This window comes from Equus przewalskii, chromosome 1 (genome assembly GCF_037783145.1).
Source record: "Equus przewalskii isolate Varuska chromosome 1, EquPr2, whole genome shotgun sequence".
NCBI lineage: Eukaryota > Metazoa > Chordata > Mammalia > Perissodactyla > Equidae > Equus > Equus przewalskii.
This window is the reverse complement of record NC_091831.1, coordinates 27,076,856-27,103,447: the sequence shown is the minus strand read 5'-3', so window position 1 is coordinate 27,103,447 and position 26,592 is coordinate 27,076,856. Positions and strand designations below refer to the sequence as shown.

At 41.8% G+C, this 26,592-nt stretch overlaps 1 protein-coding gene across 33 annotated transcripts in view; it reads right to left on the bottom strand.

Annotated features, from left to right (window-relative positions):
- Positions 1-26,592, bottom strand: part of NT5C2 (5'-nucleotidase, cytosolic II) — a 139,433-nt gene that overhangs the window by 87,203 nt on the left and 25,638 nt on the right. For 5 of the 33 annotated variants that reach the window (XM_070556915.1, XM_070557015.1, XM_070556911.1 and 2 more), the window contains exon 1: positions 8,157-8,228. The exons of 9 other annotated variants lie outside the window; for them this stretch is intronic. Coding sequence is in view for 1 of the 24 variants with exons in the window: in XM_070556767.1 (XP_070412868.1) it covers positions 4,631-4,651 (21 nt within the window). In the remaining 23 variants the exon portion in view is untranslated. Of the gene's footprint in view, positions 1-4,630; positions 4,732-7,456; positions 8,086-8,156; positions 8,254-10,588; positions 10,706-26,592 lie in introns of those variants that run through there. 19 more of the 33 variants (XM_070557011.1, XM_070556819.1, XM_070556837.1 and 16 more) reach the window with 14 other exon arrangements.

Genomic DNA, 26,592 nt, shown 5'->3' with positions numbered 1-26,592 from the left:
ACCTCTGCCATATCACACAGAACACTATATATTTGTTCCACATCAGCATAGGAAGGTTGCTTCTAACTGAATGTTTTGAGTAATACCAGACCAACAATAACAGTAATTGACATGAACAAGAGAGCATGTAAAAAACAAAACAATACATTTTAAATGACTGAGCTTGAGGATATGTAGCATGCAATCTATTTCTTCAAAACATTACTATAATTAACTAAGGTCTTTCAAAAACATAAAGGTAACAGAGCTGAACAGTTTTTACATTCAGTAAAAATATATATAATACTTTGCGCCTTTAGTAATGATTCTTGAATATTCTTTCAAAAAGCAGGTAAAAAATTCTGCTTTATTTCAAAAAGTCATTCTCCTACCAATGAGCTCCTTCGGACTCGCCGTTCAACTTTACTTTAGCTGCTATTTTTCCTCTTACAAAACAGTAAAGAAATAAAAATCAGAAAGGCAGAAATAATCACGACAATATTTCCACCTTTTTGTATATAAATTCACATTTATGGCTTGGTTCATTTATTTGGTAAAAATTCAGAGATGGGCATAAGTTCAATGCCTTAATAATGCTAACATAATAATAGCTAACATTTACTGAGTCCTCACTTTTTTTTCATGTATTATTCTAAGCACTATACATATTTTGCCTAATTGAATTCTCACAACCACCGTATGAGTTAGGTACTATTATCTTCATTATACAAAGAAGAAAACTACATAGAGCAGTTAAATAATTTGACCAAGGCCATAGAATTATACTTGTGGTGAAGAGTGAAGATTCCGGAGCCACAGTCTCTGAGTTCAAAACCAGGCTCCTACACTAATTAGCTCTATGACTGAGCAAATTATACAATCACTTCAGTTTCTTCTACATCAAAATGCAGAGTTGGAACAAAGATTCAATGCATTAACAAGGGTAAGGTGCTAAGAACAGTGACCGACACACAGTGCTTAATAAATTATTTATAACGCTAGATCCCATAATATTTAATACTTGTGGCCTCTACACAATGTAGTACTTTATGTATGGAGGAATGTTATAATAGGTCTCTACTTCCCAAATCAAAACTTCAGAGCGCCCAAAGGCTAGACAATTTCACACATTTTTTCATGTCAGTCTAAGTATCCTAAATGTAATCTACTATCTGTAGGTTTGTTTCTTTTTCCCTGAAAGCTCTTAGTTCCACATAGAATCATCTCATTAAACCTACTGCAAAAGTAAGTAATTCAGGCTAAAATTATGGGATTTCTGACTTCAAATTTGTGAAAGATTCCAAAGTTTATTCTCTAAGTTACAACTTAGTCTTATTTACGGCATGATACCAATTAAATTTCTATAGATACATCTTAAAATTCTTACAATTCTGATACAGAATGTTTGAGCTATTCCAACCTATACATTTTTAGCTTGTTTACTTAGCAGCTCTAAAATTTAAACCAGATAGAGATATACAAATGCCTAACTAGATTCTAAGAGGAATAATTTTTTTAAAAGTTCACAAAATGTTTTTTAAGGATAACTAGTCAAATACATGTAATACTCATCTTTTCAGGCAAATTACTTCAGACAAAATACTGCAGAGTAATGCAAATCTGTGTTGTAAAACATTTAGACTATAATGGATAACTCAAGATTTTCACTTTCTACAATGTCCTGACCCAAATTTAGAGCATAACAAAACCTGTCCTGTCCTTAGGAATTTACAGAGAGTAATTTCATGACAAACACAGTGGTAGAAAAAGAATGTGTAACACAAATGCTAATTAAACACCATATTAAAAGTAGACTAGGCAGAAAGAATCAGCAGCATCTATAAACCTAAATATGAAAAGCAAAATCATACAACTTTTAGAAGAAAACAGAGATGAAGAGCCTTATGACATCAAGGTAGGGAAAGCTTTCTTAGATAAAAGACAACACAAATCATAAAAGAAAAGACAGACCAATTTGACTATGTTAAAATTTAAAGGGCCGGGCCCTTGGCCAAGTGGTTAAATTTGCAAGCTCCGCTTCCGCGCCCCAGGGTTTCGCCAGTTCAGATCCTGGGCTCGGACATGGCACCACTCGTCAGGCCACGCTGAGGCAGCATCCCACATGCCACAGCTAGAAGGACCCACAACTAGAATATACAACTATGTACCAGGGGGCTTTGGGGAGAAAAAGGAAAAATAAAACCTTTAAAAAAAAGTTTCATGAGGCCGGCCTGGTGGCACAGCAGTTAAGTGCACACTTTCCATTTCTCAAGGCCCAGGGTTCACCAGTTCGGATCCCAGGTGCAGACATGGCACCACTTGGCAAGCCATGCTGTGCTAGGCATCCCACATATAAAGTAGAGGAAGATGGGCATGGATGCTAGCTCAGGGCCAGTCTTCCTTAGCAAAAAGAGGAGGACTGGCAGTAGTTAGCTCAGGGCTAATCTTCCTCAAAAAAAAAAAAAAGAAAGAAAAAAAACCTTAGAGCTTATTCCTGCCAAAAACATTTAATCTGAATCTAAACATAAGGCAATGATCAGACAAATCCAAATTGAGGGACATTCTGCAAAACAACTAACTGGACTCTTCAAATATATCAATATTTTGAAAACAAACAAAAAGGTGGGGACCTGTTGTGGATTAAAAGTAATTAAAGGGACATGGCAACTAAATGCAATGCATGATCTTTGACTAGATGCTGGACCAGAAGTGGGGCTGAAGAATAGCTACAGAGATCACTATTGGGACAACTGAGAAATTTTTTTTTCCCCTGAGGAAGATTAGCTCTGAGCTAACATCTGCCAATCCTCTTCTTTTTTCTGAGGAAGACTGGCCCTGAGCTAATATCCGTGCCCATCTTCCTCTACTTTATATGTGGGATGCCTACCACAGCATGGCTTGCCAAGCAGTGCCATTCCGCACCCAGGATCTGAAACAGTGAACCCGGGCCGCCGAGAAGCAGAACGTGTGCACTTTCCGCTCCGCCACCGGGCTGGCCCCAAGAAATTTTTAATATGCACTGGATATTAGACAATATTGTTACATCAAGGTCAAATTTGATAACTGTATTGTAACTTTGTAGGACATCCATGCTTTTAGGATATTCAAATAGATCTTTTGAGGGGTGAAGTGTCTTGATGTCTGCAACTTACTTTTAAATGGTTCAGGAAAAAAATGTACACAGGAAAGACAAAGTAAATGTGGCAAATGTTAACAATGGGTGAATCCAGGTGAAAGGTGTAAGTGTATTCGCTTAACTACCACTGCACTTTTCTGTAAAATTGAAATTTTTCAAATAAAAAATTGGAATAAAAATGTAAAACTTCTGCATAACAAAGAGAGAAACTAAACACTGAGAAGAATTTGGCAACATCATAACTGAGAGAGGATTATTATAAATTATAAAGAGAGCTACAAACTAATGATGGAAAAGCAAATAAGCCAACAGAAAAAAGAATTAAAGATATAAACAGCAATTTACAGAAAAGGAAACCTTACAATAAATGGATGTAAAGAAGCTCAAGCTCACTTACAATCAGAGAAAAGCAAGTTAAAATGAAATTTAATTTCATTTTAAAATTTAAAAGTCTGATAATATCAATGTTTGTAAGGCTGTGGCAAAACAGAAACTCTCACAACCTACTGATGGGTATTTTGTATTTAGTTTTTTGGAAAATAATTTGGCATTATCTAATAAAGTTGAAGATCCTTACACCCTACAACCTAAGAATTTCCTAGGCTTAGAATTCTCTCTCACACATGTAAATAAGGTGACACATCCAAGAATGTTTATTACAGCACTATTAATAATAGCAAAAAAAGTCAGAAACATCTAAATATCCATACACAAACTGGTTTATTCATATAATGCAATACTATAGAGCAATGAAAATGAATGAACTAAAGACATATCTACCACATGGATATCCAGCAAAAATAATGTTGAACAAAAACTCAAGTTGCAGAATCATACGCATATTAAAAAAGCATATCTGCACGTTTATGGATATATACATATTACTAAAAATATAATGGGAATGATAACTAGTGAATCCGTGACTGTGTTTACCTCTAGAAGAGGAAAATAGGACCAGCAAGGATTCATACAGGACTCAACTACATGTGTAATTTTATCCCTTTAAAAAATATATATTGAAAAGACAGACCACAAAATTAGAAAATGGAAAAAAAACACCACAGCAAGTAAATATGATTGTCTATGATTAGACGATCATTACATTATTTTCTGTATGTTTGAAATATTTCATATTTTAAAATAAACTTAAGTTAAAATAGCAAAGAAACCCCATTAAACTGAACCAAGGAGCTTTTATTTATTTTTGAAGAAGAAGATTAGCCCTGAGCTAACATCTGCTGCCAATCCTCCTCTTTTTGCTGAGGAAGACTGGCCCTGAGCTAACATCCACACCCATCTTTCTCTACTTTATATGTGGGACGCCTACCATAGCATGGCTTGCCAAGCAGTGCCATGTCCACCACACCCAGGATCTGAACTGGCGAACTCCGGGCCACCGAAGCAGAACGTGCAACCTTAACTGCTGCGCCACCTGGCCAGCCCCCCAAGGAGCTTTTAAAAACATACTCCACTGGACATTTGAAACGGAAACATACTAACATCTAGCAAACTTACTGTTATATATTTTTTAGCCATTAGACTTCAGGCACCAGATTTCAGTCTTCTCTTTCCAAGCAGACCCTGACATAGCAGGTTTTTTCATCTCACACTCTTGATAATGCTTCCCAACAGAGAGAGACACATAAAAGGTAGGAACAAATAGTTCAACACTCTCCAAGTCAATTCAAGCCTTCGAGATTCTGTATTCTGCCTAAAGAGGGGGCAGTTTTGCTCCTCTGCTGGCAATTTTGCTATTTTTATTCGTTTGCTGCTAAAGTTGTTTTCCATTTAAAAAAAAAAAAAGCCACTGCAAACTTTGGTAACCAATCACAGAACACAATCAAATTTCACATGGTAGGGGCTGGCCTGGTGGAGTAGCGGTTACGTTGACGTGCTCCGCTTTGGCGGCCAGGGCTTTGCAGGTTCGGATCCCAGGCATGGACCTAGCACCACTCATCAGGCCACACTGTGATGGCATCCCACATAAAATAGAGGAAGACTGGCACAGATGTTAGCTCAGCAACAATCTTCCTCACACACACACACAAAATTTCAAATGGTAAAAGGTCGTAAGATTTACTGTGTCAAATGACAAGGACCTTAGCACTCCATAACAATTTGCTATCAACTTCTTTAAAGCAGGTAATTTTTCAGGTCTGAACCTAAAAAACAAATAAAACAAATGCCAACTAATCAAAAAAAAAGTTATCTTACTTCATTAATTCTGTTGTATCTGCAAGAAATCCATGTAACATATCCTGTAAACAGTTTACGAGAATTACTCTCTCCAGTTTTATCTCATATAATTGTTCCACCAAACCCTTTGTCTTAGTGACAGCAATCTATTCATTAGACCCTCAATATATCCACTTTCAAATCTTCTCCCTACTCTCGTGTCACTTTCTCTGTTTTCCCTGATCCAACCAACATACAGTAATCTCTCCACTCTGAACAGAGAGCAGTAATAGCTAACATTTACAGAGAATTTAATGTATGTCAGTACTGCTTCAATAGAATTATCCCATTTAATCCACACAACCTTGTGAAATTTGTTCTATTTTTCCCTGTTTCATGGTGAGTGAAACTGAGTGAGACTCTCTAAGGTTAAGTTCTCCAAGGCTGCGTGGGTGGTAACCAGCAAGCCAGGTCTCAAACCCAGACTCCAAAACCTAGGCCCTTAAATATATGTGATGCTTCCTCCCAGCTCAAAGAACTGACTGCCTTTACTGCTCACATGTCACTTAACATATGCCCTGTGATATTTAACATTCTGTGTTTGTAGATGTTGGCTAAGCAGCTCAAAATACTATATTCATTCAACAAAAATTTACTGAGAGCCTGTATACCAGGCATTGTTGACTACTGAGCATAAAAGCACGTTGCAGCATCTTTACAAATGAAAAGTAGATGAATTCTCTAGATATACGAACATTCCAGAAATGCAGCTAATTGCAAAACCAGAAACAATATGTAGCGCTGGCCCAGTGGTGCAGCAATTAAGTTCACACACACTGCTTCGGTGGCCTGGGGTTTGCCAGTTCGAATCCCAGGTGTGGACCTACACATGGCTTATCAAGCCCATGCTGTGGCAGGCATCCCACATATAAAGTAGAGGAAGATGGGCACCGATGTTAGCTCAGGGCTAATTTTCCTCAAAAAGTATATATATACATGTACACAGCAATTATAACTACATAAAAATTATGTTCAGATAAGAACTGGAAAAGAGTATAGTCATAAATACGATTTAAGTTGGGGTTTGTTTTTTGGGTTTTTTTTTTACTATTTCACTAACAAGCTTTTTGATGAGAGTTAAGCAATAAAAAATGTATTTTTAATAAAACACGTTTTGAGTGCTCCTTTCTTTCCCTATAAAACACCAAAAACAGTCTAGAGACAGATGAATGGACATCCCTCCTAACAATCCACTGTAATTCAGCTTCCTTTAGGAAGACAAACCTGATGTCACCAGTAATGCTTGCAGATACCATTAGTAAATACCTATAAATCTTCCTAAAATTATAAACTTTTGGAAACTTGTAACTGATTGCAAATTTTCATACAATGGAATCAAATCTTAGAACTGAATGAAAACTTGAAGAACATCTCCTTCAGCCCTTTCATTTTACAGATTAGCTGATTACTAAATTCTAAAAAAATCTAAACTTTAGATTAATGAGAGCAATGCGGCAACCTATACTGTTGAAATGTAGCGGCTTATACTGCAATAGAAGTGCATTTCAGAAATAAAGTCTGTGTGTGTTAGCATCAGCCCAGCATGTGGAGTTCTAATTACGAACTAAGCTGTGTCTTCTTGAACTTAACCTCTTCAGGCCTGGATGTCCTTATATGGATAAATCCTAACCATTGTTGCAAAGTGTCGTGGTAAATATTTTAAAAAGACCTCAATAACATCCAGTTTCCATGGTTTCGACATTCTCCCTTTCACATAACAGTGAGCAGAGTTTGCATCCACCGCTTCAAGAGGCAAAACGAACAGCGTGTAGACATTACGAAACAGCTACGGTTCAACCAAGAAGAAGCTGCCCGCACCCGGCCGCGCAGATGCGCGCGCACAGCACCCTAGAACGGTGACCGGTCACTGCAGAGCACTGTCGTCTACAAGACATCCCGCAAACACATCGCGCGGGAAGACAAGAAACCTGACACCAAGCTCTACCACTGCTTTCAAGAGCTGAGGCCCACCGGAGTCAAACCCCTCAAACCTTAAGCTCACAACTAACGGCTCAGGCCTCAAATGTGCATCTCACTCTCGGCTCTCCCTTGGCCCGAGGGGTCCCGAGGAAAAGGAAAGGACTAGACTGCCAGCGGACAGCTCACCCCTGACTTGGGAGCCGTTTGGAAATGGCCAGCATGTTTTTTGAGGAGGCTTGCAATTTGATGTGAGCTTTCCAGGAAATGCTGCAAACGACAAAACTGACAAGTGAACTATCAAGTTGGCAGTTTCTGGCGGTTCCTGCTCAAACGCTGTCACCGTCTCATCCTACCACCGCGGCCCGCTAGCTCCCCGCGGGGGACCGGGGACGCGCAGGGGGTGAGGGGCCCCGGGTGCAGACCGGAGGAAGCCCGGCGTCGGCCGGAAGAAACACGCAGAACTGAGTAAAGGGGTGTCTGCCCGAGCGGGGTGGGGGCCGCCCCGGCGTTAAGAGAAAGGCGGGCGACGGGCGGGTCCCGGCGAGGCTGGCTCGGCGGAGGCGAAGGGCCGCGCTCCGAGGAGGCGGCGCGTCCCGGCAAGCCGACGGAGGGGAAACAATGGCGCGGCCGTGACGTGAGGCCGAGGGCGTCGCCGCGGCGCGGAGCGAGGGGCTGCTCCGAGGCGGGGGCGACCTGGGGCTGAGGGGCGTGCGGGGACGCGGGCGCGCAGGCGGGCGCCAGAACGGAGAGGGGCCTGAGGGGCGCGGCAGCCGGGCTGGGGAGCGGGGACAGGCGGCGGCCCCCGCCCCGGTCGCGCGCTCGGCCGCGCACCCCCTCACCCGCCGGCTCGCTCCTTCCCCCCGCCCGCGGGCCCCGCCGCACTCACCGGGCCCGCCGCTCGGCAGCAATCCCAGCGCGCAACTGCCGCAGCCGCCAGGGCGCGCGCCCGCCCCGCCCCACCGCCCCGGCACCGCCCCCAGCTCGCGCCCGCTCAGGGATCGGCGCGCTGTTCCGTCCCCCGGCTCCGCCGCAGAAGCCGGCTGCCGCGACGCTCCCTGGCCGCGCGCTCGAGGGCAGCTGCGATGCGGGCCTACTCCTCGGTCCCTCGCGCGGGTCTGGGGATCTCCAAACAAGAGAACATCGATTGTTGCCCGGCTGTGGGATGACGCACGTTGAGGACCCTTCCACGTCCTTTAGGTCTCCATCCCTTGACTTTCTGCCCGGGCTCCCCTGCGAGGCCCCAGACTACTTCACCACGTTTTGCTTCTCCGCCTACACTCCAACGCTTTGCCTTGGGGGGGAGGGGGGCATCCTTTTTCCCCGGTCACAGAATCTTCTAGTAGAACGGACCTCACAGCCCTCGTGGTCCAGACCCCCAAAACACGAATGAAAGCCATTGATGACTAAAAGTACCAGCTTTGGAATTTGTCAGAACGGGTTCGAATCCCAGTTCGCCACTTACAAATTGTGTGACATCGGGCGGGTTACCTGACCTCATTATACCCCATTCCTACCCTACAGAGTGTTGACAGGATGAAATATGATAACAGGGGGAAGGTCCTCAGCACAGCCTTGGCACATAGCACTCAGTAAATGGTAGTTACTATATCGAACCCCCAGCCGCGCCACCACCACCATCACCATCACTTCCTGTCTATTTCCGGAGCAATGCATTCCTTGGTCTCAGCAGCTCTGACCAGTTACAAAGTGTTTCTGAAGCTTCCACCCTCTGGCCCAAGTCCTATCCCTTGGAGCCTCAGGGAACAAATAGGTCTAATCTCTCTTCCACCTTCTACTTTTCAGATACTTGTAGACTTCTGCCCAAGGTCTTCTCTTACTCAAGACCAGTATCTCCCATTCCTTCCATTGTTCCTCCTTTGCCCTGGTTTTGAAGGTTTTTATCCTCATTCTCCTCAAGCATCTAGTTGGTTAGATTGTGGCTTCTTTAGAGTATGTCACCCAAGACTGAAGCAAATGTTTCTGTTTCATCAGAGCAAAGCAGGACTGTAGCTTCCTCCGTATAGGACTTATTGCCTTGCTTTCATGCAATAAGGTTCTTGGCACCTGCACTATTGATTCATGGAGCTTGCAGTCAACTCAAATCTCCAAGACTTTTTAATAAGTGCTCTGTAGAGCATTTGTACTGTGTCCTGTTTTTGAGCCAACTTCAGTTCAGGTCAGCAGAAGACAGGCCATGGGCCTCTCACGTACTAGATTTTTCAGGATATGTGGAAAAAAAGGAATAGGAGTTGGAAGTTAATCTAACATGACCTTTTAACCAATCACATTTGGGAAAAGGCCAAGGTTTGTTTCTAAAGACCATAGCACTGAGCAACTTTCATATATAATATATATGCACACAATGTGATCTCAACTGAGCACAAAAATGTGCATGTACACACGAAAGACTAGAAGGAAATATGTAATTCAGTATGTTAATATTGGTTTTCTCTCAGTGACAAGACTTGGGGTGGATTCTTTTCTTCTTTAAACTTTTCCATAAATTACCCAGTGTTTCCACCTTGTTTACTTTTATAATCATGAACTTTGTTTCAAAAAAATAATTTAAAAAATCAGAGCGATAGAACAACTTAAATTAAAAATGGGAAACAAAGTTAAGAGATAGACTAGGAGAAAACATTTGTAATATACAAAACAAAGGATTTGTATCTGGAACATATAAAGGACTCAACAAATCAATGAGAAAAAAAAAATCCACTAGATTTTCCACTAGAAAGATAGGCAAAGAATATAAACAGACAGTTCACAGAAAAGGATATACAAATTGCCAATAAACACACAAAGGATGCCTGACTTCAGTATTAACCAGGGAAATGGAAATTAAAACCGAGATTGGCAACAATTTTCAAGCTTCATAGTATCAAAGACTGTAAATTGGCACAGTCACTTTAGAGGGCAATTGGACAACACCTATTAAATGCGTGTCTCAGCAATGCCACTTCTAGTTATCTACCATAATTCCACGTGCATATAGAGGTATATACAAGGTTAATTACTACAATATTGCTAACAAAGAAAATCTAGAATCAGCCCAAATGCCCACCAATAGGGAAATGGCTAAATAAAATGTAGAATACTCATATAATAGAATTCTGTGGAGAATTCAAAAGAAGTGACCTTGATCAAATGTTAATATAGATCTATCTCAAAATCATGTTGAATGAAACTTACAAATTGTAGCATAATATATAGTATTGATATTTTAAAAAAATTCTTCCCCAAAATGCCTAACTTCAGTCTAACCATGAAAAATCCTCAGACAACCCAAATTGAGGGATATTCTACAAAATACCTAACCTGGACTTCAAAAGTGTCAAGGTCTTGAAAGCCCAGGAAAGTCTGAGAACCGTCACAGATGAGAGGAGACTAAGGAGACAAGACAGCTAAATACAGTGTGGGATCCTGGTTGTGATCCTGGAACAGAAAAAGCACATTAGTGGAAAAACTGGTAAAGTTCTAATAAAGTCTATAGTTTAGTTAATAGTATTGTACCAATGTTCCTTTTTTAGTTTTGATTATTGAACCAGGGTTGTATAAGCTGTCAACATTAGGAGAGGCTGCATGAAGAATATACTGAAACTTTCTGTACTATCTTTGCAACTCTTCTGTAAATCTAAAATTATTAAAAATAAAAAGTTAAAACAAAACACAGACATAAATACCATTTTTTCCTATCATCACTGCTATAATGTTTGTGTCCCATCTAAATTCATATGTTGAAACCTAATCCCCAGTGTGATGGTATTTGGAGGTTGGGCCTTTGGGAGGTGATGATGTCATGAGGGCAGAGCCCTCATAAATGTAGAATTAGTGCCCTGTAAAAGAGACCCCAGAGAGCATCCTAGCCCTTTCCACCCTGTGAGGACACAGCAAGAAGACGGCTGTCTCTGAACCAGGAAGCAGGCCCTCACCTGACACCTAATCTGCTGGTGCTTTGCTCTTGGACTTCCCAGCCTCTAGAACTATGAGAAGTAAATTCCTGTTGTTTATAGGCCACCCAGTCTACGGGATTCTGTTATGGCAGCCCAAACTAAGACAATCACACATTAAGTTCATAAAAGATTTTTTAAACAGATTATAAGGTTACACACCAACTCATATAAAAGATTATCTCTAAAGGTAGGGGGTAATGTTTGATTACCCATTGTGAGATTACCAATGTGAGATTGGGGATAATGTTTAAAGGGAGTATTAGCTTTGGTTTTAATGTTTTAAAAGATAAATGTATTCATGTATTGCTTTTATAACCAAAAATTATTTTTTAAAAATGCAAAAGAAAGCACAAGGATAGGACATTTGGCCTCATGACTTTCAGGGGTAAGACAAGCCATGCCTGCTATGAAACAAGCTTATAAGAGAGGGTTGGGGAGCCTGAGGAAGCAATGAGGGGCCACGAGGGGCTTGCTTGGGGTCTCTAACTTGACACTGGCTGAACGGCCTGGCACTGTGTGGCAAGAGAGGCCACCGTGGCCTTGGCTGGCCTCTCACCAGACTTCCTGCCCAACCCCCCACATGGCTGTTCTACTCCTATGATCAACACTATTTTCCCCAGAACTCCGTAAACTCTGCGTCACCCAGAATGTGAGCAGCATTCACAGGTCACTCATCAGTTTTCTGCCTCTTGGCAGCAGCTCTCAGAAAAATGAAAGCATTTCTCAACACCCTGGCCTGGGGCCTAGAAATAGCCTCCTGCTGCCCAGAAATCTTTCTCCAGGAAGTGTTCGGTCTGAGTTCCAATCAGCCCCCTCAGAGGTCCCCTCTCTTTTTCATCCTTCTTTCTCTAACAGCATAGGGTCAGCGCTGACTGTGATAAGAGCCCAGTACAGGCACTATGCGAGGAGACAGTTAAGCAGAGAACATTTCATCTAGGTAAAAACATCTAGTCAAATTTGAGAGACAGGATATCCATGAAAGACTCTGGAGCATCTACGTCTCTTCAAAATTATGCATTGAGGGCCCGCCAGGTGACGCAGCGGTTAAGTGCACACGTTCCTCTTCGGCAGCCCAAGGTTTGCTGGTTTGGATCCCGGCTATGGACATGGCACCACTTGGCATGCCATGCTGTGGTAGGTGTCCTATATATAAAGTAGAGGAGGATGGGCACGGATGTTAGCTCAGGGCCAGTCTTCCTCTGCAAAAAGAGGAGGATTGGCAGCAGATGTTAGCTCAGGGCTAATCTTCCTAAAAAACAAAAAAATTATGCACTGAGCTCCTACCATGTGCCTAACACTGATCAATAGAAAGATGAGTTTCTGCCCTCCTGGAGGTTTCTGACCACTTGGGAAGATGGGCTTTAAATACACAAATAATTATTTTACCACAATTTGGGTAACTGCTGTGCAGGAAAAGTAAAAGATGCTATGAGGGAGAACAAAATAGGCGCTGGGTTTGCGGGTAGGGAGATGGTCAGGAAACACTTCCCTGAGAAAATAACATCTCAGCTGAGACCTGAAGGATGGGTAAGACTTAAGCAAAAAAGTGGGAGAGGGGCTTGCTTGAAGGAGTGGAGAATTCTGAACGAGGGACCAATAGGTAGAAAGGCCCTAAAGTAGAGACGAGTTGTGTGCATCTGCAGAATGATCAGAAGCCTACAAAGAAAGAGAGAAAGTTGCAAAAAAATGGTCCCGGAAGGAGACAGGGCCAGACCTCGCAGGGCACTGTAGACCAGATAAACGATCTGGAGCCTTATCGTAAGTGCAATGGAGAGGGCATAGAGCAGAGGAATGGCCTGGATCACATCCACAGTTTAAATGAATGGAATGTAACCAACCAATCAATTGCCTCATACATTCAGGAAAACTAATTCATTTGAATCAAGCAAACATCTCCTGGTGCCTGTTGGAAACTTCCATTGGGTCTTTACTACATGAGAGAGACAAGACCTGCAACCTTTATCACAATCGTTCTATTTATTGAACACCTACCAGGTGGTAAATACTGGAGAGCCAAATTGATCCCCCACCCACACTTTAACCCAGAGTTGCTGAACATCTATTTAGGAAATTAGACACTTGAGTAAAACATGAAGGCAGGTCATTATAAGCCCCATCCCAGATTAGTGACCCCAAAGAGCTTCAGAGTTTCAGGAGGGATAGATTCCTGAGGAGACAGATGACTCAGAATCAAATACACAGAGACACTACTTCACACCTACTAGGATAGCTATAACTGAAAAAAAAAAAAAAGTAAGACAAGTGTTGGCAAGGATGTAGAGAAATTGGAACCCTCCTGCATGCTAGTAGGAATATAAAATGGTGCAGCCTCTGAGGAAAAGTTTGGCAGTTCCTCAAAAAGCTAAACATAGAATTACCATATGACCCAGCAATTCTACTTTGGGGTATATACTCAAAAGAATTGAAAACAGAGACTCAAACAGATATTTGTATGCCAATGTTCATAGTAGCATTATTCACAGTAGCCAAAAGGTGGAAGCAACCCAAGCATCCATCAACATATGGATAAACAAAATATGGCATATCATACAATGGAATGTTATAATTCAGCCATAAAAATGAATGAAGCTCTGGTATCTGCTACAACATGGATGAACCCTGAAAACATTATGCTAAGCAAAATAAGCCAGACACAAAAGGACAAATATTATATGATCCCACTTATGGGAAATATCTAGAATAGGCAAATTCATAGAGACAACAAGTAGACTGCAAATTACCAGGGGCTGTTGGGAGAGGAGAGGAAGAGAGAGTTATTGCTTAATGGGTACAGAGTTTCTGTTAGGGATGATGAAAAACTTTTGAAAATAGTGGTGATGGTTGCACAACACTGTGAATGTACTTAATGCCACATACACTTAAAATGGCAAATTTTACGTGATATATATTTTTACCACAGTAAAAAAAAAATTCAAAAACTTTTAAAAAAGGAATCAAATACATAAATAGGACCATTTCCTCCATGGTCACTGGGCTTCTTCCAAATTGCCACTTTTCAGTTCGTCACCTCTGTGGCCCTGCACATGCTATTTCCTCTGCCTGAAAAGCTCTTTTCAGTTTTTGGACTCTATTCATCCTTTAGGCCTTAGCTCAAATGTTACTCAGAGAGGCCTTCCCCCTCCCCCAACCCTGGTGTTTTCTTTCATGCTGTCCTGTACCTTCCCCTCTCTTCTCACGATTGCAATTAAATAAGTATTTGTGTGATTATGTCTTTAATATCTGCCTCCTCATTAGGCTGTAAGCTCTAGGAGGACAGAGACAGCGTCTGTCTTGTCCAATGAGGGGATATGGCACCTAGCCCAGGGTCTGGCATGCTGGGGATTTCATTTATATATTTTAATTAGTTATTTAATAACTAAATGAATGTGTGGTAGGATTGTGAGAGGATTTTATTTTAATGACTTTTACAATGCTCTAAGTTCGATTAAATTATTAAAACAACGAAAAAAGACACGCACCCAGGCTCTCATTCTTACATCCCTGTGCTCTCGCTTGGGAAGCCATCAGCAGTCTTGTGGAGCAGGAACCTGAGCAAGACACCAGTACAATTTGTTTCCAGGTAGATCTGATATATTACTAACTGTTCCAACCTCGGTCTCTAAATGTCCATCTAAATAAGCGATAAGTTGTTGGACTGAAAATGGAACACCTCTTCACTGTGGCACCAGAACTGCCAGTCTCCCGTTAAAGTGGTGCAAGCCCACCTGAGCATTTCTCACATTTCATTAAGCAGCATCCATATTAGAACTAAAGACTAAGGCATACTAATGTCAGAAAGAGAAACAGCACTTACTTGTCTATTCAGAAAGCCAATTCTCTGATGAGTTTGGGGAAGTTTAGGCTTTCTACCATTAGTCAGCGAAAGCACTTCCTGATTGAGTTTTCCCCATCTTGGCATTTCACGTCAACCTCAGTAAGCAATTTTCTGTGCTACAAGGAAGCTAAACAAATACATAATTGTTTTTGAGAAAAGAAATAGAAATAGAAGCTAATTTAATGTATTTATATTCTGGCTGTGGATATTTGTGGGAAATGAAAGATGTGACAACACAGGAAGAAGCACACGACTCACTCACAACAGCTTTTATAGAAAGAAATTTCGTCCGACAGACCATTGATTCTCTCAGCCCACAATCCAGTCTTCTCTCTTTTTACTTCTTTGCATTTTACATATGAAATGCACAAACTGGGGAGTGCAAAGCACACCAGTGACAATAGACAGTAGGAGGCTTTTGATCACAAGTAAAAGCAAACCTAGTTAACACAGCCGTAAACAATCAGAAAGTCCAGAGGTACAGAAGACTCCAGGATACATAATTCAGTCATCGGCATTGCCCTAAGGAACAGGTTTCAGCTCTCTGCCCCGCAGCCTTCAGAGTGGCTTTCTTCCTAAAACAGGTCCCCCTCATGTTTGTAGGATGGCTACAAGTTTCCTTGTTCATGTCAACAAAAGACAGGGACACCTCTCCCCACCACCAACTCTAAGTCCTTCCCTTCAACCTAACTGGGATGAATTAGGACACAGCAGACACCCTGGACCAATAACCCTTGCCAAGGAAGGACCATACAGTGATTAATCAGATTTCGGTCCCTAGGGTGGGTGATGGGGAGGATATGTGAACAAAACTGGAATTTTTTTTTATTCTTCCTCCTAAAGCCCCCCAGTACATAGTTGTATATTCTTAGTAAGTACTTCTGGTTGTGCTAAACTGGGATTTTTGATAGGCAGAAGGAGTGGGGAACGGATGCTAGGTAGGCGGTCAAGAGTGTTCACTACAACTAGCAAACCAGAATCTGCCCAGACCTCAGGTCACAAGTAGTATTAGAGAAATACACACATTAGAGAATTAGAGAATTTCACACATCCACTAACCCACTTGTTTTTAACCTACGTAAGGGATAAGAACACGCTCTCATCAGCAACAATGGCTCATGACAGTAGTGATTCTCAGAAACATCAGGATGCCTATATTCTTGGTGGTGTTCTTTATCCTACTACAGTCCCACTTTCCTAGAGAGAGAATGGTATCTCTCAGTAGTATCAGAGACTTGGGCCTGCCGCCCACTTCAGTCCTCGTTCATGCTGACTCCTGTTTGGGTCCCACCCTAGTCCTTCCCAATTTGGGAAATTTACTTTGGGAGTCTGAAAGTATATTTTGGTATGACTAGTTCTGTGACATGTTAATTAGATATTCCTTGAAGAAAAAGTTCCATTCTTGCAGAAATCATGAAAGGCCTATTTAAACTCTTAGCACTCGCAAAACTTGGATATTTGTCATTATAAATTCCTGGGACAGCACATCCACTGTCTTTTTAAGGTGGGGCCTTTGTAAGCAAGAAAGTGGCTCTAGCTCTCAGAGCAAAGAGGTGAGGCCTCATCCAAGGATAGACAACAGGGGTTTGCAGAGGGATTTCTAACCGGGATGCATTATTTTCTTCAAGCAATGATTCTCAAACTTTACCAGTAATAAGAGTTGCCTGGGGAGCTTTCTAAAAAGCAGATTCCAGACCTTATCTCAATCTCTGGCCGTGTGGCCTCGAAATTTGGAATTTAAACAAACTCCCCAGGTAATTCTGATACGGGTGGTCCATGTGTTCTCTGACAATGCTAACTACCTCAGGCCTGCTTGTGACAATAATCACTGTTGCCATGGGAGCAGCCAACGTGAGCCACCTCCAGCTGCCTGCTGCCCAGGCAACAACTGACTTTTAAGGTCTCTTCCTTGTTTGCTAGCCCAAGGAGCCATCGTGAACAACAGTTTTCCAACACTGCAGAAACCATACAATTGACGGAAACAAACAAACTGACTCATGGTTACAGGATCAGGGATTACAAATTCCTCCATCACCTCACCTTCAGAGCATCAGTCTCTTAATCCCCTTTCCTGGCTCCACTTCAGAGGTCAGATACTAGCCCTCAATGACCGCATTTCATTGGCATGAATAGGGTGCAGTCCCGAGACCCAGACAGTTTTCCAAGCCTGCCACAGGCTGAGGTCCTCCCTTACTTGGCATCTACAGCACTCTCGCAACAAGTGTCGTATTGGGTTAAAAGTAAGTAAATGTTCTCTCATTTGAGTGATGAATAGTTGAGTTTATTACTTTAACTTTCAGCAAACCCAAAAGAGCTCTTTGCGACTAATTTTTTGATCAGATACTAGCTGAAAGAAAATCCATAATAATAGAAGAGAGAATAGGTTAAGTACTAGGATCTGCATCTGATCCCTTAGCAGGTGTGGTAAACAGAATAATGGCCTAATCCCCAGAACCTGTGACTATGCTACAGTGACTATGGCAAAGGAGAATTAAGGTAGCAGATGGAAGTAAGTTTGCTAATCAGCTGACTTTAAATAGGAAGAGTAGCCTGAATTTTCCATATGGATCCAATGTAATCACAAAGATCCTTAAATGTAGAAGGGGGAAGGACAAGAGTCAAGTGTCAGAGTGAGGCAATGTGAGAAAGACTTGACTGGCTGTTGCTAGCTATGAAGATGGGAGGGGGCCAAGAGCCAAGGAATACCTGCAGCCTCTAGAAGCTGGAAAAGGCAAGAAGAGTGATTTTCCTCTAGAGCCTCCAGAAGGAACGCAGAAACAGCCTGTGACACATTGATTTTAACCCCCTGAGACCCATTTCAGACTTCTGACCTCCAGAACTGTAAGATAATACATTTGTGTTGTTTTAAGCCACTAAGTTTGTGATAATTTGTTCATCAGCAATAGGAAACTAATACACAGGGGATTAGGAAAGAAGGCCAGAAACAGAGACAGACAGAGTCAAACAAATGTGCGCCTCCCTGCTCAGTGCCATGCTCCTTTTCTCTAGTGGTGGTCCAGGGAAAACCCTCCATCCTATGAGTTTCCCAGAAGCGTTATCCTTGAACCAGGTAACCTGGTTCAGAAAATGCGCTGGATTAAAGAAAGAGATTATATTTTGATGAGCCACATTCACATACACTTCTTTTTTTGGTCCCTTCAATGAAGGTGTGTTTGTTTTTCCCTTTTTTTAATGAAGGATAACACATACATACATATATACAAAGAAATGTACAAATCATTTTTGCAAATTCAACACACCTATGTAACCACCTCCCAAATCAAGATATAAAATACAGGGGCCGGCCCTGTGGCCGAGTGGTTAAGTTGGCCCGCTTCACTTCAGCGGCCCAGGGTTTTGCCTGTTTGATTCCTGGGTGCGGACATGGCACTGCTCGTCAAGCTGTGCTGAGGCGGCATCCCACATGCCACAACCAGAAGGACCCACAATTAAAAATATACAACTACGTACTAGGGGACTTTGGGGAGAAAAAGGAAAAAAAAAAATCTTTAAAGATACATAATACAAACAGAAGCTTCAAAACTCACCTAATGCCCCTTCCCGGGCACTACTTCACCACCCACGGAAAATCACTACTCCGACTGCCACTGCCACAGATACATTTTTGCCTGTTTCTGAACTTTACATAAACGGGCTCATACAGTATGCATGCCTTTGGGTCTTGCTTCTTTCACTTAATGTATTTGTAACAGGCATCCATATATAGCAATTGTTTGTCTATTTTCATTGCTCTATGGTTTTCCATTGTTTGAATATAACATAACATCCATTTTTTTTAAAAGGGAAAGTGTGGGTTAAGTTTCATCCTCTTCCAGGACTTCAGACTCTTTTTCTGCTTATAAGTAACTGTGAATCTCAAAGCAAAGGTGGAACATCCAGAGTTTCCCAAGTACATTTGACCACGAAATTTTCTTTTTCTACAAAGCATCTTATGAAACTAATATTTTGTAAGACATGCTTCAGGAAATCCTGGTCTGGAGCAATGGTTTTCAAGCTGTGTTTCTCAAAGCTCTAGGGTCCCAGATAGTGACTCAGTATGGCATAAAGGACAAGAGAAAGGTCAACTAGATGCCCGCTTCTACTTCAACACATCTCCAGCTTTATCTTTTTTAAGACGGGATTCCACGTAGGGGTGTGTGTGTATATATATTAACTGCCCATATGTCTACATTTGAGAAAAGGGTTTGGTTGCTTTAAAAAAATGTACTTGAAAACTACCAGTCTGGGCTCTAGAGGACCTCTCAGAAGGCCTTTTCTTGGACTCAGGTTCCAAGCTACAAGGGCTCGCTAACCTTACCCAAAGTTCATTGCCTTTGTTGCTGTCGTCTTGCCAGGCTCTGTCAAATGACCGTTCACCCACACTGACTCTTTCAGTGATGCTGTAGAAAGGGCTCAAAAGAGATCATTGACAGCAGCTCAACACAGATCAGGCAGCTTAGTCCACAGGCAGCTTCTGCCTATGGAATCAGAGGCTGAAAATAGATCATTACATGCCACAAAAGTCTTAAATTGCTTCTAACTAGGCAGCACGGTGTAGGGATTAAGAACATGGGCTCCAGAGCCAGACTCCCTGGCTTTGACTTCTGGCTCTGCTGCTACCTAGCTGTGACCTTGGGCAAGTTTCTCAACCCCCTCATGTCTTAGTTTCCTCATCTTTAAAATGGAGGTGAAGATAATAATAGCATCTACCTCATAGGCTTGATGAGGATTAAATGAGATCATATTTGTACAGCATCTGAGACAAGGCTGGGCATCTAGTAAGCACCAAATAAACGTTTGTTAAATAAAACCAAAGTGGCAATGGCACTTTTCTTTCTACATGAACTTGTGATGGCAAAGCTCAACTCCAGGCATTTTAATTCTTTTACTGTTCCCTGTTTACCACTGCTCTCAAGGTGAGACACTCTCTGTGGCCTCCCACACGCCTGAGGAGTTGGGGTCACATGGCCCTCCAAAATGGTGAGTGGTTACCAGACTTGGGGTTACCAGGATTAGTAACATTTCAAAAGCAATTTTGGGGATTCACATAGGGTGACCATCTTTTAACTATGCCATTCAGGAAATTAAAATAAACTGCCATCTACTATCATTACCATTTCATGGAGGGCAATTGTAACACCAAAACAGTAGGAAGAACATAATCTCAGAATAAAATACAGGGCTTTAAGTTAAATTGAGCTTATTAAATTTCATCTTGAGCCAGTGGCCAAGGGCCAAGCCCTGTCTATGACCCAGCATTTGGCTAACACGGCTCTACAGGCCCTTCTGAGTGCTCCTGGACACACTATGCGTTATAACGAAACACTCCCTGAATCTCTCAGTCTCAAAACTAGTACTAACACCCCAAACTTTGCAAAGCTGAAGGAGTTTGCTAATGATCCCAGAGAGCATTGCTACGCACCGAGGTGGATGGACCACAAGGGAACTGGGAGGAATTATTTCAGTCATTCCCTGTAGCATTTGATGGGGATATTTAAAACTTTGGCTCCAATTCCAAGAAGCCAAGAACTCTGCACTACCTGGGTGTTTCAGAAAAAACCTCCCATCTTTCCCCCTGTGTCTTTCTCTACTCTCACACTACTACCACACTCACAACACTTCTGACACCAAATGTGGGGGGCATTTCCCCACACCAGTGGGGAACGCTATGTGATACCCGTGGGATGTCCTGCAATTTAACTCAATTCTGACACTATCTACCTGGAGATAGCATCAGATCCCACAGATTAAGGGCTCAGTCCCATGAGACTGGCCCCCCACTTCAGACGCCAACTGCAAGTAGTAGATCCCCAGCTTACTCACAACTCTGTCTGCTTTGGCTACACATCAGAGGTTCCCATGGCCTCCTCCCCCTTGGATTCGATTATTTGTTAGACTGGCTCACAGAATTCAGAGGAACACTTACATTTACCAGTTTAATAAAGGATATGATAAAGGACACAGATGAACAGCCAGATGAAGAGATATATAGGGTGAGGTCTGGGAAGGTCCTGAGCACAAGAGCTTATGTCCCCATGGAGTTTGGGTGAGTTACCCTCCCGGTACGTGGATGTGTTCACCAACCTTGAAGCTCCCTGAACCCTACACATTTGGGATTTTTATGGAGGCTTCATCAAGTAGGCATGATTGACCATTAACTTCATTCCAAGCCCTTCTCCCTTCTTAAGAGAATGGGGGGCGAGGCTGAAAATTCCAAGCCTCTAATCATGGCTTGGTCTTGCTGGTGACCTGCCCTCAATCAGGAGCCCACCCAGAGCCACCCCATTAGAACAAAAACACTCCTATCAGCCAGGAAATTACAAGGGTTTCAGGAGCTCTATGCCAGGAACTGGCAGGGAAAGAGACCCATATATATTTCCTATTATCTCACACTAGGTGTGCAGAGTTTTTCTTCCCAGACACAGTGAGAGAGCCCAGGACGGGGAGTCAGGATACACGGGCTGTCATGCTGACCCTACTGCTAACCCACTGTGTAATTTTTGGTAAGGCTCTTAACCATTCAGAGATTTGTTTTTCTCTCCTTCAAACGGAGGCAGTAATACTGCTGTTTTAGGGATCAGATAAGTCATGGCTGTGAATATGGTGTTAAAGCACAGTAAAGGAATGAGTCTTTGTAACTCTCAGCCTCCACCCCCTTCTAGTCAGGGCCCCGTTTCCCTACTGTTTATACCAAGGATCCCTCCCTCCACACTCTCCTTCAGCCTGACATGACTCCACAGTACAACCCTCCAGGACAGCCTCCTAGGCCTTGGCTTAGAGCAGTGGGGGTACGGACGAGACCATTTTTTCTCTTTCTCAGAGCCCTGGTTCCCCAGATCTCTCCAGAATGCACTGAGCTGCTTAGCATTAAACACTCAGGAATCCACAGATACTCTTGGAATTTCAGCTCAGTGAGCCTGTTCAATAATGCTTCTTGCTAAACTAACAAAGGGTGATAATAGGAGAAGACCAGGAGACACTCCATTCCCCTGCCTCCAGGGAATCTTGGCAGCTCAACTTTCTAGTGTGTTCTATCTTGAAGAAACTTGAAATCAGTGGTTCTCAATTCTGGGTGAATATTAGAATCACCAGGAGAGCTTTTAAAAAATACCCATGCCGGGAACTACCTCAACATAATAAAGGCCATATGTGACAAACCCACAGCCAACATCATACTCAATGGGCAAAAACTGAGTGCCATCCCCCTGAAAACAGGAACGAGACAAGGATGCCCTCTGTCACCACTGTTATTTAACATAGTACTGGAGGTTTTGGCCAGAGCAATTAGGCAAGAAAAAGGAATAAAAGGAATCCAAATAGGGAGGGAAGAAGTGAAACTCTTGCTGTTTGCAGACGACATGATCTTATATATAGAAAACCCCAAAAAATCCATTGGAAAACTTTTAGAAGTAATCAACAACTACAGCAAAGTTGCAGGGTATAAAATCAATTTACATAAATCAGTAGCATTTCTATACTCTAATAACGAACTAACAGAAAAAGGACTCAAGAACACAATACAATTCACAATCTCAACAAAAAGAATAAAATACCTCGGGGTGAATTTAACTAAGGAAGTGAAAGGCTTATACAAGGAAAATTACAAGGCTTTTCTGAAAGAAATGGATGACGACATAAAGAGATGGAAAGACATTCCATGTACATGGATTGGAAGAATAAACATAGTTAAAATGTCCATTCTACCTAAAGCAATCTACAGATTCAACACCATCCCAATCAGAATCCCAGTGACATTCTTTACAGAGATTGAACAAAGAATCCTAAAATTCATATGGGGCAACAAAAGACCCCGAATTGCTAAAGCAATCCTGAGAAAAAAGAACACAGCTGAAGGCATCACAATCCCTGACTTCAAAACATACTACAAAGCTACAGTAATCAAAACAGCATGGTACTGGTACAAAAACAGGTGCACAGATCAGTGGAACAGAACTGAAAGCCCAGAAATAAAACCACACATCTATGGACAGTTAATCTTCGACAAAGGAGCTGAGGGCATACAATGGAGAAACGAAAGTCTTTTCAACAAACAGTGCTGGGAAAACTGGAAAGCCACATGTAAAAGAATGAAAATTGACCATTCTTTTTCACCATTCACCAAAATAAACTCAAAATGGATCAAAGACCTAAAGCTGAGGCCTGAAACCATAAGGCTTCTAGAAGAAAATGTAGGCAGTACACTCTTTGACATCAGTATTAAAAGGATCGTTTCGGACACCATGTCTTCTCAGACAAGGGAAACAACAGAAAGAATAAACAAATGGGACTTCATCAGACTAAACAGCTTCTTCAAGGCAAATGAAAACAGGATTGAAACAAAAAAACAACCCACTAACTGGGAAAAAATATTTGCAAGTAATACATTCGACAAAGGGTTAATCTCCATAATATATAAAGAACTCACACAACTCAACAACAAAAAATCAAACAACCCAATCAAAAAATGGGCAGGAGACATGAACAGACATTTCTCCAAAGAAGGTATACGGATAGCCAATAGGCACATGAAAAGATGTTCATCGTCACTGTGCATCAGGGAAATGCAAATCAAAACTGCACTAAGATATCACCTTATACCCATTAAAATGACAAAAATAACTAAAACAAATACTAACAACTGGTGGAGAGGTTGTGGAGAAAAAGGAACCCTCATACACTGCTGGTGGGAATGCAAACTGGTGCAGCCACTATGGAGAACAGTATGGAGATTCCTCAAAAAATTAAAAATAGAAGTACCATACGATCCAGCTATCCCACTACTGGGTATCTATCCAGAGAGCTTGAAGTCAGCAATTCCAAAAGTCCCATGCACCCCAATGTTCATTGCAGCATTATTTACAATAGCCAAGACATGGAAGCAACCTAAGTGCCCATCAACAGATGACTGGATAAAGAAGATGTGGTATATATATACATGGAATACTACTCAGCTGTAAAAAAAGAACAACATAGTCCCATTTGCAACAACATGGATGAACCTTGAGGGAATGACGTTAAGTGAAATAAGCCAGATAGAGAAGGAAAATCTCTGTATGACTCCACTCATATGAGGAATTTAAACATGTGGACAAAGAGAACAGATAAGCGGCTACCAGGGGAAAGGTGGGGTGGGGGGTGGGCACAAAGGGTGAAGGGGTGCACCTACAACACGACTGACAGACAATAATGTACAACTGAAATTTCACAAGATTGTAACCTATCATTAACTCAATAAAAAAAAGAATACCCATGCCCGGCTGTCCCTCACGCCAATTAGAGCAGAATCTTTGGGGGAGGGACCTACACATCAATATTTTTAAAGCTCCCCAGATAATTGCAGTGTGCAGCCTAATTTGAGAACCACCGCTACAGATGATCCAGGTCAAACGACTCATTTCACAGAAGGAAAAACTGAGGCCCCAGGAGTTTAAGAATTTTGTCCGAAGTCATACAACTGATTAGGTTTGAGATATCAATTCAACAAGTTGATGATAACAGCTGATTTTTGTTGAGCATTTACTCTGGGCCAGAGTAAGCAACAAGCACTTTATAAATGTAATCTCAATTAATCCTTACAATAATCTTATAAGAAAATTGAGGCCCAGAGAGTTTAACTAGTTGGCTCAATGTCAAAGTAATTAAACAGTGGCAGAGATCCCAGTTCACCAGTTCATCCAAGTTTGAGCAGCATGCAGATAACAAGATAAGGATAGGGCCCCTACCCTTAGGGAATTTATACTCTAACTGGAGGGACAGGAAACAGGTGAACTAACAATTAAAACAAGATTTGAGAAGCGTTATAACAATGGAAGGCACCAAATCCAGGAAAAGTCAAAAAAATCTTTCCAGAGGAGGAGGTACTTGAAGGAAGTCTTAAAGGGTGAACCAAAGGTAGTCTACTGACAAGCAAGCAGGGAGGGGAAGTGGGACTAGCAAGTGTAAAGACATGGTGATGTCAGAGAGCATGGTGATGCTCAGAGCTATGTGGTAATTCAGAATGACTTGATAGGTGCATCTGGGTGGAGCTATTAGCAAGAGGTGAGACTGAAGAAGTACAGAGATCAGATCATTAAAGAGTTTGAAAGAGGGAACTGAACTGGCCAGTGAAATACATAAATTCATGTGTTTAAAAGATTATTGGAGGATACGACACCAAAAGCACAGGAAACAAAAGAAAAAATAAAGTGGGCTATACCAAAATTAAAAACTTTTGTGCATCAAAGTACACTATTAACAGAGTAAAAGGGCAACCCATGGAATGGGAGAAAATATTCACAAATCATATACTTGATAAGGGGTTAACATCCAGAATATATAAAGAACTCCTATAACTTGACAACAAAAAACAACCAACCTGATTAAAAAATGGGCAAAGGTGGCATAGTGGTTAAGTTTGCGTGCTCTGCTTCAGCGGTCCAGAGTTCAAAGTTTGGGTCCCAGGTGGGGACCTACACACCACTCAACAAGCCAAGCTGTGGCGGCGTTCCACATACAAAATGGAGGAAGACTGGCACAGATGTTAGCTCAGGGACAATCCTCCTCAAGTGGAAAAAAAAAAAGAGGAAGATTGGCAACAGATGTTAGCTCAGGGACAATCTTTCTCACCAAAAACAAAAAGGGCAAAGGACTTGAATAGACATTCCTCCAAAGAAGATACACAAATGGCCAATGAGCACATGAAAAGGTGTAACAACATCACTAATCATTAGGGAAATGCAAATCAAAACCACAAGTAGATACCACCTCATAGCTGGTAGGATGGCTATAATAAATAAATAAATAAATAAAGTGTTGGCGAGGATGTTGAAAAATTGGAACCCTTGTGTATTGCTGGTGGGAATGTAAAATGGTGCAGCTGCTCTGGAAAACAGTAGAGCAATTCCCCAAAAAATTAAAAACAAAATTATCATATGATCTAGCAGTTCCACTTCTGGGTATATACCCAAAAGAATTGAAAACAGATCCCAGAACACTCAAGTTCATAGCAACATTATTCATAACAGCTGAAAGGTAAAAGCAACCCAAGTGATGGCTGAATGAACAAACAAAATGTGGTGTATACATACAACAGAATATTCTTCAGCCTCAAAAGGAAGAAAATTCTGGCACACACTACAACATGAATGAATCTTGAACCTTATTACGCTAAGTGAAATAAGCCAGTCGCAAAAGGACAAATACTGTCTGATTCCACTTAAATGAGGTACATATGGTAGTCAAATCCATAGAGACAGAAAATAGAATGGTGGTTGCTACGGGAGGGGGAATGAAGAGCTATCGTTTAATGGGTACAGAGTTTGAATTTGGGGAGATGAAAAGTTCTAGAGATAGAGAGCAGGTACAATTGCACAAAAATATGAATATACTTGATGTCACTGAACTACACGGATGTCAAAATTGACAATAGTGGAGCCATTATAAAATGGAGTTGGAGCTGCCCGGAGAAACTGCCTTGTTCTCTTGAACCTTGGGCCAGGCCAAACCTTTGGACTGGGCCAAAAGGGAAATTGTTTTACAAGCAATTGTTTCAGACG